At 39.6% G+C, this 14,252-nt stretch overlaps 1 protein-coding gene across 2 annotated transcripts in view; it reads right to left on the reverse strand.

Moving 5' to 3' along the window:
* Positions 1-14,252, reverse strand: part of RANBP17 (RAN binding protein 17) — a 234,587-nt gene that overhangs the window by 49,663 nt on the left and 170,672 nt on the right. For both annotated transcript variants that reach the window (XM_080677003.1, XM_080677002.1), the window contains 3 exons: positions 8,966-9,054; positions 2,828-2,935; positions 115-197 (listed from right to left, as the gene is read on the reverse strand). In XM_080677003.1, coding sequence (XP_080533129.1) covers positions 115-197; positions 2,828-2,935; positions 8,966-9,054 — 280 coding nt within the window. The remainder of the gene's footprint in view (positions 1-114; positions 198-2,827; positions 2,936-8,965; positions 9,055-14,252) is intronic.

The following is a 14,252-nucleotide window of genomic DNA, read 5'->3' on the forward strand; positions in this document are numbered from 1 at the left end:
CCACTTCACAAATGCATACAGATATGAAGTTCAAAATAACAAAATAACAAACATCTTTCTTTCCTCCAAAGAGATAAAGTTATATTGCAGACAAATATGGAGAGAGATACTCACCATAAGTGCAAATCATTTTACTAGCTTCTCTGAAGAGAAGGATTCCATTAGGAGACGATACATCAAAATTCAAACGCTGGGATCTAAGAAATATAGCAAAAATTAGACTGTCTGTGCAGATAAAGAAACCAAATCCAGGCTTAAAATGCACAGCATTTCCATTTATTAGAAGTAGCGGCAGTACAATTATCTGTTTGAAAGCACCATTCCATTAATACATATGCTAATTTTCTCACTACAAAGATACTAGGATAATCATGGAAAATTATTTTCACTTACTTGCTGAATCTAAGAATTCACTTTTTACCTGTCCAAACAATATCCTGACATCCTCTATTACAAACCTCTTACCCTTCTCCTTCCATGCAAAGTGGCTGATAGATAATAACAGAAGCCCCAGGTGTGTAAGTATAAGTTTATAGAGATACTTGGATAGAGATTTACATTTGAGATTTCTTGTTGTATCTAATACTCATTTAAAAAACAAATTCTAAAGTGACAGGAAACCTAGGTACCTTTAGTACTGCACACATGCACAATGCTTCATCTGCTACTTCAAGCACTTTTCAAACACACGCAATTACATACAGACTATAGTTCCCACTGCACACAGCCCAAGTAAAGAAGACCTCACCCCAGAGGTTCCAAATGAGGGCAGTTCTGCCTCCCTGGTTCCTGATAGGTGGGAGAACTGTGGGACAGAGCAAAGGACACGCTGTCCTGATACAATATTTGCTTTTTAACACACTCTGGCTTTAGGTGGCTCCGATATGCCTTGCTCCTGTGCTTTTGAGAAATGATATCTTTCTAAAAGGATTAGCAAAAATATGAAACCAGCTCAAAGAAATATCAAAAAGCAAAGACATTTGCCAAAGTACTGTTAGCCAGGAACAGAATGAATTCTTGCTTTTCTATGTTTTTTCAAAATGCTTTAGAATGAAGTTCAATGATAACTTATTGTGGAACATTGGATTGTTGGTATATAATTTCTGAATAAAAAAAGAAATGTAGAAACATAATTCACATTCAATTACAGAGAAACAGAAAAGGTAACATATTTTCTGAGATTACAGATTTTCACTAGGTAGTTGTTAAAACAACTGTGCTAGATATAAATGACCTGCCTATGGCTGATAGAAAATACTTCACAAGATATAATGCAATGGTTCTTCCTTTAGTATAACATGTTTATCAGTAATATCCAATACCAATTATCTGGTTGAAAAAATTATAATTGAATAAAAACTAAATTTCTGATATAAAACACAGAGCTACTTTTCCTTTAGTATTTAAGCCACCTATGAGAATGGTTAAAAACAAAAACAGCTTTCAAAAGAATACTCACATTTATTTCTTTGCCAGATCTTTTTCCACCTCTTGTTTAAAAAAATTTTTAAATTATTGCTATGAAATCTCAGCACCAGAGATAAAATTAGAGCGGCAATCCATACTCCTGTCTGAATATCTCCCTTCCAGCACACGGATTACAAAGAGGAACTGATGAGACAGGATGGCTAAGTGACAGGTAATTTGGTGCTAAGCCACATTCACAATGACATGTTTTAAAGAGGTAAACCAATGAGCTCATTGCAGTCTCTCTCTTTTGGCTACATCTTTGTTAATATTTATCTGCAGAGTTATTGAATCTCTGCTGGTCTATGCAAATTATAAGGTCACACAGGCAATTTTTGCGAAGTGTTGTAGTTGCTGTTTAAATGAAAAAATTTGAGGGCATAAATCACCCATATACATGCACCTTATTCCTACGAGGAAGAAGGATAATTAGAAATCAAAGCCAGGACAATCCCCAGGACTCCTGCAACAAACTGTATCTTGAACTGCCCTGGGACTCTGTCCCTTATCCATAAAACGAAGCATCTCAATTCAGAGACCTCAAAACTTCTTTCCAGCTTTAAAATTCTACAGAATTGCAGTTAAGCAGTGAAACAGTTAAAATATCTGCCCTTCTTCCATTTTGTGTCTTGGCTTATTTTAAACAAGGGTGGCTGTCTCTCTCTCTCTAAAGGACTCAGCCTTATGTCTCTAACTAGTGGCCTGGTGCACAAAATTTGTACAGGGGGAGGGTGTCCCTCAGCCTGGCCTGCACCCTCTCTAATCTGGGACCCCTCGGGGGATGTCCGACTGCCGGTTTAGGCCTGATCCCTGGGCCTAAACTGATCCCTGGGCCTAAACTGGCAGTTGGACATCCGTCTCGCAATCTGGGACTGCTGGCTCCTAACCACTCACCTGCCTGCCTGCCTGATTGCCCCTAACCACTCTGCCTGCTGGCCTGCTCACCCCCAACTGTCCCTCCCGCCAACCTTCTCCCCCGCAACTGCCCCCCTTGCTAGCCTGATCACCCCCAACTGCCCCCCCCTGCCAGCCTGATCACCCCCAACTGCCCCCCCCCCCCCCGACGCTGGCCTGATCACCCCCAACTACCCTCCCTTCCTGGCCTGATCACCCCTAACTGCCTCTGCCTCGGTCCTGCCACCATGGCTTTGTCCGGAACGTCTGGAAGTTCTCCTGGAAGGTCTCCCGGTCTAACTGACATATTACCCTTTTATTAGTATAGATTCTATTGCTATTACTGATTATCTTATTTTGGTTCCTGGGTTCTTGCTAAGCCTTGATTATACACACATAAGGCAATAAATTCTGATGTCTGGAGACTGCTGCCAAATAGTTTTTCACTCCCCATCCCACCTCTTACCTGTTTTGCATCAGTTCTGCCATGAGCTTTAAGATGGGAGTGGTACATGCTGGCTCTCCATACCACTGCTCAATAGCCCTCTGCAGAATGGGAAGATATGTTGGGTACCTTTTATAAAGCCTGTTAAAGAACTTAAGTGTCAAAAGAAAGATCGTTCATGAAAGTTAGTGCCCCTTAAAAGGAAAATAAATTTAGTTAATAGGATAAAAACATATTTTAATTGTTATTATAAGTTTCTTGGGTATCAAACTACTTAAGGAATAAGTTGCTCATTATGAACTTTAAAAAATATATAAAAGTAGAGGGAAACAGTAATAATAAATCACATGTTATCTATCTCACAGCTTAGAGGTTACATACATTCTTTCTTTTTTTAAAAATATATTTTATTGATTTTTTTACAGAGAGGAAGGGAGAGGGATAGAGAGTTAGAAACATCGATCAGCTGCCTCCTGCACACCCCCTACTGGGGATGTGCCCGCAACCAAGGTACATGCCCTTGACCAGAATCAAACCTGGGACCTTTCAGTCCACAGGCCGACGCTCTATCCACTGAGCCAAACCGGTTAGGGCAATTCTTTCTTTCTTTTAAGTTGTTGACCTGCTCTGCTTGGACCCACTGTAACTCCAAGGAACACTGGGGATGTTAGTTTGAAGAAAACCTTTGGGTAACTTTTAATCTACTCAGTGTCGCTAAAAGGTAGTGCCATGTACATACACCCAAGGAGAAATTCTCAAACGTCCTCACCAGCCAAGGAGTTTATGCCTCCGATAAGTCAATGACCAAGACTATCTGAACCTGGAAAACTGACAGCAGCTCCAATAGCTCTAAGCCACAACTGGCCTCCTCCTTGCCAAATGGACACATAAAGATCAAATTAAGGTCTAAAACTGCAGCAGAAAAAAAACTCTTACTATGCCCCTGCCTTCATTTTCTTTTTCTTTTCCTAATCCCCAAGTCTCTCTCTTTCTGAGGTTTTCCAATGTACTTATCTCTCTGTTGCAGATGAAAAGTGCTGAACTGAATCATTTGGTGGTGTGATATGGGTAGAGATCTCCCTGGTGAAAAAAATGGCAATCTTCTTCCTGCTCTTAGAATAAATGTCAAATTCCTTAGCATAGCATACAAGACCCTTTAAGATGTGGTCCCTGACTACATCCAGTTTTGTTTCCTAGTACTCCTACCCGATCTAGGTTCAGCCATTCTTAATTCCCTGCAAATCCACTGATGCTAACTCTCTGTCTCCATTTCTCTATACCCATGTTCCACTGAGACCGTGAGAGCACAAATGCAGAGATCACTGGGGAGGAAGCATCTGAAAGGCTCATCAGAAAACGGGAAAGACACTAATCTCAGGATCTAAGAATATCATAAGCGCACACAAGGCCCTTTGCAAGGCAGTCTGAGGGCATTAGGACCATCCTATTTTTCAGAGCATATTGCATTCACTATGGGATAAGGCTGGGGGACATGAGGGGATGCTCCTTTTGCTGTGTGGAATGAGAGTGGTGCCAATTCTAATATGCTTCTGACAGAGGTGACTGCCACAGAGAAAATGAGTGATGTTGGGAAGCAGAGGAGAGGTCTGCCAAGCAGGGAGGTTAAAAGGGCTTCAGAGTGAGAATGCCAGACTCTGATGGAGAATCGGAACCCAATCCTAATTTTCCAGTGGCCTTGTGAGGACTACATCTATATGGACAGGAGGAAGACAGTAGGGGCCCTTGGGCAGAAGAGGCACAGATCTAAGTGCTTTCACCTAGATCTTCTCAATGAATCCTAAGGTCTACATCACATAGATGAAAAACACAAACATTAAGGATATGAAGCTACCTTGTAAGATGCCAAATAGAAGAAAATGAGATTTGCTTCTTGACAACCATCCACCCACCCACCCACCCATTAACCCAGTAGTTATTAGTACTTTCTATATGCTACCCCCATCCAACCCCCTAAAAAGAAATGAGTAAACACATAATTCTTTTTCTATGGGACTTCATAATAGAGAAACATCGAAATATACTAGAAGACAACAAAAGACCTCTTGTTAGAACTGTTAGGAAGTAAGGGTGTGAGAACGTGGTTCCAGAACAGAAACAGCCTGCCAGCTCAGAGCTGCTCTAGAAGGTATTCCACAGATGTGCAACATCTGTACCTTTGCTCACAAAGGCAGATGCTGCTGGGAACCACTCCTCTCCCTTCTGTCCAGCAAATGCCTGCCTAGCCACCTTTCAACGCCTCGCCCAACGTTCACTTCCTTGGAAGCCTACTCTTCTTGCCAGAAACACCCGTCTCTTCCTCATATGTTCACATGGTCCTTCACACGCATTTTTGTTACAACACATTGATTATTAGTTATTTTTTCCACCCACTAGAGTGTGAGCTTCTAAGGAGCACTCTTTTAGTCATTCTTGTAAAAAGCAATCCTTTTATTCAGTCTTCATGCCTGGCACAGAGCACTAAAAATAAAAATAAAAATGCTTGCTGAACAGTGATTTTTCAGGCTTACTTTCTTCCCTACTTCAGTTTGTCCAAAATATTGATCATTATTTTGTTCTTGAAATGTAATTCTGATTTTGTTAGTAAATCAAAACAATCAATTGCTTTGTATTATCTATGAAATAAGGATCTAAATCCTTAGCCTGACATTTAAGGGTCCCAGACAACCTGTAGTTCTAACCATGAAGTAAGTGGTCTGTATAACAATACATCTTCTCCACTACTGCCCTTCCTGACCTGTGCTTCAGCCAACAGTTCCAGCAGTCCAATCCTGCTTATTTGATAAGATCCAAGGAGATATCTTTACCTTTATAGGACCTTTACTGCTTCAGTTAAATGTAATCACTCCATTTGTATGTTTAACGCATGTATCACCTTTTGTATTTTATTATAGTCACTTATGTAGGTATCTAACCAGCTCTATTAAACTGTAAGATCATTTTGGGGGTAGGATTTGATCCAAAGTAATCTACAGCCCTCATAAAACCTAGTCCAGACCTTAGCAAAATCTGCTGAATAAGTGAGCAAATGGGACTCCTCTGTCTCACCCCTGTTAGGGAAGAGAACGAAAACGATAGTGGTAGAGCATGTACTTTGTGCCAGGCACTGTACTAGGCCCTCTATGTGTCAGTTCATTCACTTTACAACACACCTGTGAGATCGGTATCATTAGCCCTGCTCCACAGAAGAAAACACTGATTCTGAGACATTAAGTAATGTGCCCCAAACCTCACAAGGTAAGTGGTGAAACCAGACTGGAATCTAAGACCGTTCCAGTCCAGAGTTTGTGCTCGTCTACACAGCTCATTGTCTGGCCTTGCCTCTGCATGTTTTATGCATATTAATAAGCAGAACTGATTGACTGGTTGGGAAACAGTGGACTCAAAGATCTATGGCAATTAAAAGACTATGAGGAAGTAGCATCATACACATTCCTTTCCCTCTCCCTTCAATTTCCCTCTGGATTTTTGATATTTCAGTCTAAATGTGATCTGGGAATGTTTAAACAAGGTAACTTAACACTGCAAGGTAAGGGGCTTTCCTATGGTTGCATTCTCACGACAGGAGCAAAGAAGGATTATCAGTAATTCTTCAATTCTCCAGCAGCGGAACCATTTGTCAACATGGTTGCTGTGGAGTTTCAGGCAATTTAGTTTTGCAAGGACAGAGTGATGAGCAATGTAGTTCGTGTAGCAGTTAATGCAGTCAGTATTTACAGAAATGTTTTTGAATTAAATAGCTAACCACTAAAATAGCGTTTTATCAAATAATCACCATAAATAAAATGCATTTTGACTGTAAGATGACATGTGCTCTTATAGGATGATTCTTCTGCATGCTAAGGACTGTATAACAAATTAAAGAACACACATTTATGTGGATAAAAGGCAAATAAACTTTCCCCAGCAGTAATGTGGGAATCACCACTGACGGTTTGACATATCAATATTTCAGGAAGAATAAATGACTTTCATATCCATGTTTTTTTAATCATATTCTTATTCATTTTTACATTACTAGAATACTTTGGAAAGCTTCTGTACTTTATATCATGTGAAACTGCTTAAAGTATTTTGAAATATTTTAATAAACCTTTTTGAATTATCAAATAATGTAACTTTTAAACAAATTTTACTATTGTTATAAATATTTGCTCTTCATCCTGGCCCAAAGGAAAACTATAAATCTTGTCTCAACTGAATGAATACCATTTATCATATTCATTTTGTTGTCAATACAATTATGAAAAGCCTTTGGCCTTTTCCCAAGGAAGCTGATTTGCTACTGAAACTCGATTATTATAAGCAAGGCCTGTACCAAGCCACCCGTCTGGCAACCTAACACAACTTCCTGCATAACTGACACTTCACCCTCTGCCTTGGACCCTAATAACTTCACATCTATGGTCAAATGCTAAAGACAATGGTTTCTAGTTCAAAACAAAACATTAAGTCCCCAGGTTTTCCGTTTGCTATTTTCTGCCATCTGCTGGACAAAAGTTTCACTATTCCACTAGGTGCCAAGAAGAAGGAGCTAAGTCAGGGAACGGAAAGCAGCCTTCCTTAAAAACTTAAGTTGCAGTATGTTCTATAAATTTTAGGCAGTATCAATTACGGAAGCTATTTTTATTCTTTGACCTTCGGGGAGAAGGTTCTGCCTTGACTCTTGATGAAGACTATTGATGAGGAAAACATGAAACGTCAATTGCTGGACATCCTAGAGCTGTAGCTGGGTTTAAAGTGAGGAAACTAGGATTTTATGACTTTTCAAATAAATGAAAGTTTTACTTTGTGAGCTTCTATTTATGTTTAGAGAAATAAAAGGGCCATATGTAATTCCAACTTATCATTCATAAAGAATTATAGGAATTCCCATGTTAAAATCTATAATCTCTGTACATATACTTTGTATGCTTATACACACACACACGGTTCCTCAATGACATGGAACACTGTCTCTACCCTTCTATGGGCACAGAAATCTAATGAAGTAGGTTTTAACAGTAAAATGTAAGTCAGCATTCAAATTAATGTCAATTTGAAAAATACAGAGAGCGCTCTCCCTAAAACATGCCCAGGTTCCCTGTTGGTTATGTTTTGGCCATAGCTGGACTAGACGGCCTTAAAGAAGTTTCTTTTACAATTTATGAAGGAAGTTTGGATAAGGGTTGTAAGGAGCAATTGAAAAGCAGTGCAACTTAAAAAACAAAATAGCTTTGAGGCCACAGAATTTTTCTTACGTGCACTGATGGTTCCATGCATAAAGGCATGGCAACTTTGTATTACACATATGCGACTTGCATACATTGTCACTTCCTGTTAGGATCAAGGGGGATTCATACAATACTATGAAAACAATATTAACCATAACCATTTAAGATTACCCAACATGTTTCAGACATTATGCAAAGTACGTTACCTATTTTAATGGTCGTAACAAGCCATGATTCTGGATGTCTCCTTCTGTAGATGAGGAAACTGAGACTCAGAGTGGGCAAATGACGGGCCAAGGTTTACACAGAAAGCGAGGCACTGGGATTTCTGACCCTAAGGTCCGTGTTATTCCCACTCCTATGTGATGAGACATTTCTGTGGGGGATGTCTGTCTGTGTGTTTATTTTGCTGTCTGCACGAAGCTTTGGCCAAGGCAAATTCATGTACCAAATGAAAAATCCTGACCATTTATTTCCTCCTTTCCATATCCATTAATATTTTCATGATGATGAAAAACTGTAGCATGATGAATTAAGCCTCCAAGAGATAAAGTGACCTTCTCAGCCCTGCTAATTAAGATGGAGTAGAAATTCAAATCTCCTCGAAATGCCAAACGGTAGGATACATTGGTCCTGAGTTAAAGATGATTATCCCTGCAACCCCAACAAAAACAATCCTTTGGGGATGTGATTTTTAAGTTGTCAATATTTAATGGCCCCGAAAAAGTGACCTCTCTGAGCTGGGTCTCCAAATGCTATGCTCAGTTATCTGCACGGCTGCCACTGTGCTGTAATTTTTAGCTGATTACACATTAGTTCATTTAGCTTTGTTTCCTCTTCCCTACTGTGCCATACTATTAAACGAAAGCGAGGGGCCCGGCATCCCTCTGTGCACAGAGCTGGTATTGTCACAGTGTAATAAGGATACATCCAGTCAAACAGCATGGTGTAGCTGGTCTTTGTGTTCAGTGCAAAGGCAATCCCTCGAAGATCTCTTGCCAGCCCGATCAACATACGCTGTCAGTGGGAAAGAGACACAGTAATTGATTTTCACGTTAGCACAGAGCAGATGGAGTAATAATCAGGCAATAATGACCACATATCTGATTTTGATTCATTAGCTAAAATGTCTCGCTCAGATCCCTTTCTACAGAAAACCATAGACACTTTAAACAAACATGCCATGAAATCTGCTGATCAGCTCTACTTTGATTCTTACAAACTGAGCTAAGTCATAATTCTAATAATATAGGAAGTTAGATTCTTAATACATTTTGTTTCTGAATAATGCCAAAATAGCAAAAAGAGGATTGATAACTGCACAAAACAGAAATGCACTGAGTCTAGACATTATTTAATAATAGCAAGTCTTAACAACACCGGCTCGCATGAAATCAGTCCTACTCTGCAAAGTGAAGTCTATTGTGGAAGTACATTGGCATCTAAGGGTCTCTCAGAAATATCCTGAGTAACCTAGGACAAATTAAAACTGTCCAGGCGACCTGTTGTACCATGATATAACAAGAAACTCTCATTTCCCAAGGAAAAAAAAAGTGTAGGGAAGAGTTCTGCATTCCATGTCAGAAGACTTGACATTGAATTCCAGCATTACTTCTTAACTGTAAGTCTTAAAGCAAGCCAATGAATCAGTCTCAGTTTTCTCATCTATAAGAGGGGCCAATATACTTTCAGAGGAATTGTGAGGAATAAATTTGATAAATTTACGTAAAAATGCCTAACAAGAGCCTGATGCATACTAAGTGTTCTATAAATATTTAGTTTTAGAAAAACAAAAACTTGATTCTAAAATAAGAGAGATCTGACTAGGACTCTGGATGCTTAATTAAGCTGTCCTTAGGATGATGCATGGGAAGAGAAACAGAAAACCCGTGAACAGATGCTAGAATGTCAGAACAAGGAGCACAAATAAACATAATTGCAAAACAAGGGGGTGGGATAATTGAGATACGCAACTGTGATTTCTGCAGATACTGTTTCAGTGGAAATATGCCAGAAAATGGTCTCGGAACTTTTCATTTGACCAGATTTACTTTTTCCTCGCGCCTTGGTAATAAATGAAAACCTCTTTAGGAAGGTGTTTAAATTATCATTAAGGATTTGGAAGTGAATCATGACCCTCAGCTTAATGACTGAGTAACATTTCCAAGTACCAAGTAATGGTATCTCTGCCAGGGTGTCTGAATCTCTGATCTTTCTGCCACCCCGCCTAACAGGTGACTCATTGCAGCTGGAAGTTGTTTATGAGGATACTGTTTCTGTGCTCAGTTTATAGAGTGATGCTTATCTGAATTTCTGAACCTGTAAACCCTGACTCCCTATTTCTGCTTCTTCAAGTGACTTATTCTTTTTCCTCTCATGATCTCACCAGTCCTTGATTTTCTGTGACCGGCTGGCCTCCTGCATAGTTCCCTCATGTGACCTGCTATTTTTTAAAAACCTTTCGCCTTTAGTGTAACCTATTTCCAGCACCCGGTACCTGCTCCCTCTCTCTCAGTCTCCCACGCTTCTCGGCCTCCTGGAGCAGTTCAACTCGGACTATTTGGCTCTGCGGTCTGTTCCGGTGGCCTTTTTGCTCTACCTTTACCTTGTACACTCACAGATCACAGGCCGCTCTTCAGAGTATCTTAAGTTTTCCCATGTTATCAGGCACTTACCATTCAACTCTAAATTAGCCAAGAGGAGCCAAGTTACTTTCTTAGTGCCCAATGCAAAGGACTCTTAAAATGTTTTAGACTATCCTCATTGCACAAAAAATGTTATTATTCCACCATACATTTCTTCCTTAAAAGAACGCCAAGTTCATAGACGCGGTTTAATGGACTAAAATCTATGAAATTCTATCCATGTTCAAGTGTAGAAAGTGTTACTATATAGTAGAGAAAGCACTAAGAAATAATAACTAAATGTATGTTTTCAATAGATTTGATCGGCAGGAAAATGCAGTGTTAACGTAAGAAACAGATTTCTTATGCTCAAACAGTATCTTTTATCTCAAACAACATGAGTACCATACTAAGCTATACTGATACTCAACAACACTAAGGGAGTATTTTCTTTCTTTCTTTTTTTTTTTTTTTAAATACATTTTATTGATATTTCACAGAGAGGAAGGGAGAGGGATAGAGAGCTAGAAACATCGATGAGAGAGAAACATCGATCAGCTGCCTCCTGCACACCTCCCACTGGGGATGTGCCCGCAACCAAGGTACATGCCCTTGACCGGAATCGAACCCGGGACCTTTCAGTCCACAGGCCGACGCTCTATCCACTGAGCCAAACCGGTTTCGGCACTAAGGGAGTATTTTCGTGAGAGCCACAACATGCCCAGTTCTGGTAGGAGATTGGAAAACTGTTCACTTGGAGCTCAACCAGGCTACTAACTGTCTGAGAGTGAGAGGTGATCTGAGTGTAACTTAGGGCAGGAGGAGCCACAACTTACTATCTCATTTAAAACAGTACAGGGAGGTTTATCGGAACAGTTGCCTTTCTCTTGCAGTGGGTCAACAGCTGGCTGATGTGAAAAGTGAGCAGCGCTGTATTTGTAGGGAGGGAGTTCTGGGGAGTGGGTTAACTCGGGGGCACCGGGTCCTGAAGATTCCTTGTGGAAAGCCCACGGAGAAACTGCTCAGTGCTTCAGTCCGCCGCCCGGTAAACAGTTGTCTGTGTCCAAGTGTGAGACGGATGGGCTGGGAAACAGCTGAAATGCGGCTCCTTCCACCCTGACCCCCAAAACAGGGTTTCTAATGGAAAGTCTGACAGACCCTTTACGGTAGTGGCACTACTGGGGGCAGCTATAATATTATCCTCATAATTCTACTATATAATAACAACAAAGAAAAAGAAGGTGAAGGGTCATTGTGCTTTGTCTTTAGAATTAAGATGGCTGTCTTCATCCTTAAAGCATACTCTTAATTCTGGAGACACATCTTAATAACCTCTAAATAGTTCCAACAAAAGAGCCGTGTCAGAGGAATGAGCAGGCCCCAAGGTGTTTCAACTGGAGTGTTTTCATCTGCCTTTATTGCTCTATCCCTCTCCAGAATTAAGGCAATAACCTGTGATAAATTATTCAGGAACTGCTACAGGGATCAAAGCAAAATCATTCTGTTAAAGTGCTGTTTGCAACATTTGGCACTTAGTGCGAAAACTTTTAATGTGCGCATGCTGAAAATCAGGGATTTTAAATAATTTAACATTGTGGAGTTTATACGAAGGGACTAAAGATAGCAGGTTCCTATTTAACTGCTCCTCTTTCCCCGAGAAGTTTTCATTCATTTTCCTTAAAACTGATGATGTCATGGTCAAATAAAAAATGATGCACGAGTCAGGAGAACATTGGACTAGATTTTACTACGGACCCAAATATATGGGGAAAACATATATTTTAAACGAATGCTTTAGAGCCAGGATTTGTCATAGCATTTTCTTTCTCCCCCCCCCCCCCCCGCCTTTACTTTGAAGAGAAAAACCTAAGACAAAAATTCAATGTTCTCTTCAATTTTATTAGGACTAAGAAAACAAAGCTATAAATTTAAGAGTTTTGCAGCATTTCTTCCCCTCACAATCATATTTCAATTTGGCAACATTGGTCTTTAATGTTTATGTTCATCCTGAAATCTGCATTTGAAAAATATCTATAAATAGGGAGTTAGAAGATCCTGGTAAGGGTTGCAAATTAAATGAATATGGCAGTCCCGAGGCATTTTCATAGAGATATTTTAACAGCACCACCTCCTGTGGATTGGAATACTAAATACTTTATTGAAGAACAAAACTGAACCGTTTTTATCTCTAGTCCTTGCAAAATGAAGTACCTGAAAGCACTTCTGCATGTATTATTTATTCATCATGATAGAAAAATAGCCCTAACCTAATAAATTACATTTAAAAGCATTTAGTGCAAAAGTTTTGTTTATGATAAAGCAACAGATTTTGTTCTTCACTGGTAGCTTAAAGCACCAAGTTTTCTTTATACAAATTAGACAGATGGTGCTTACAGTAGAATTTACTAAAGGTCTGTCACAACAAATGCAGCCAAGCTGCATATTTAATCACTGCAGAATCTTGTCTACCTGCAGCTGCCAACTGCTAATCCAATTTCCCTGATAAATGTGGCAAGAGACACGATCAGCAATAAAGAGCATCTAACTCCATTTTCCTGCAGGGCGTCTTTTGATGAACATTTAGGACGGAAGCACGGAGTGCACTGTGTGGCCCTGGTTCGTGGCAGCTGCATGCATTCTGAGGCACAGTTCTCAGGTTACTCACTTAATTCTGCCACTATCATTACGTTGCTATTGATCTCCGTAGCTGTTGCCTACACAGCATTACTCTAGATGAAGCTGAATCAGGCAGTTATCATGCATCAAACTTGCTCAAAAGCCTGGAGATTTCCCCTTAATTACTTGTGATTTTATTTGCAAATACCGTTAAAGTGTAATCAAGCAGTCACTTTCCAGGGTCGTTAAGAACTTGCTGGTTTAGGGATATATCACTGGAACTCCATTAAAAATGACTCAAGGAAGATGGTTTCTATCAAACTAGATGGGATCACATCAAAATGGACTTGGAACATAATGAAATCTTCAAATGAGACAGATGTAATTTTTATAAAGATGGTGTTTTTCAACTCGCTTCTTTTCCACATAAAGCAATAGCCACCTTAAAGCTGCAAAGATCTTGTTGGTCACGAAATATTTGTGACGCATCTGAAAAACACAGCTACCCGTATAGAAACTGGTGTAGAATTTCAACAAAACTATAAAGGCAAAGAAAATCTCTACAATCTCTTTTGGTTTTAAAATTCTGTGACTATTGCATGCTGATAAATACTCATTTTAAAAACTTTATTTCAAATTAAAAGGTACAGTATTTAGCTAATATTAGTTTTTGGTAGAAGAATTACCCTAAAGTAATCATCAAAGGCAATTGTTTTTCTAGTTGGCTTCTTGCTGTGAATTTTTTTTTTTGTAGAGAAGAGGAGCCATGCAAAGCGATGGTTAATATTTTGGTCAACTTATTTCAAATAACGATGAAATATGACTCAAGTATCACCAGCAAAGGTGCCCACATTTTCGGGACCACATTACTTTCTTACAAATAATCATCAGTGTCAATCTATTTAATATGGCCTGGACACATTATAATTTCAGAAGATGCTCTTCCGACTGAGCAGACCCCGTGCTCTCCATCCT

The sequence above is a fragment of the Plecotus auritus genome (assembly GCF_963455305.1).
Source record: "Plecotus auritus genome assembly, chromosome: 6".
In the NCBI taxonomy this organism is placed as follows: domain Eukaryota; kingdom Metazoa; phylum Chordata; class Mammalia; order Chiroptera; family Vespertilionidae; genus Plecotus; species Plecotus auritus.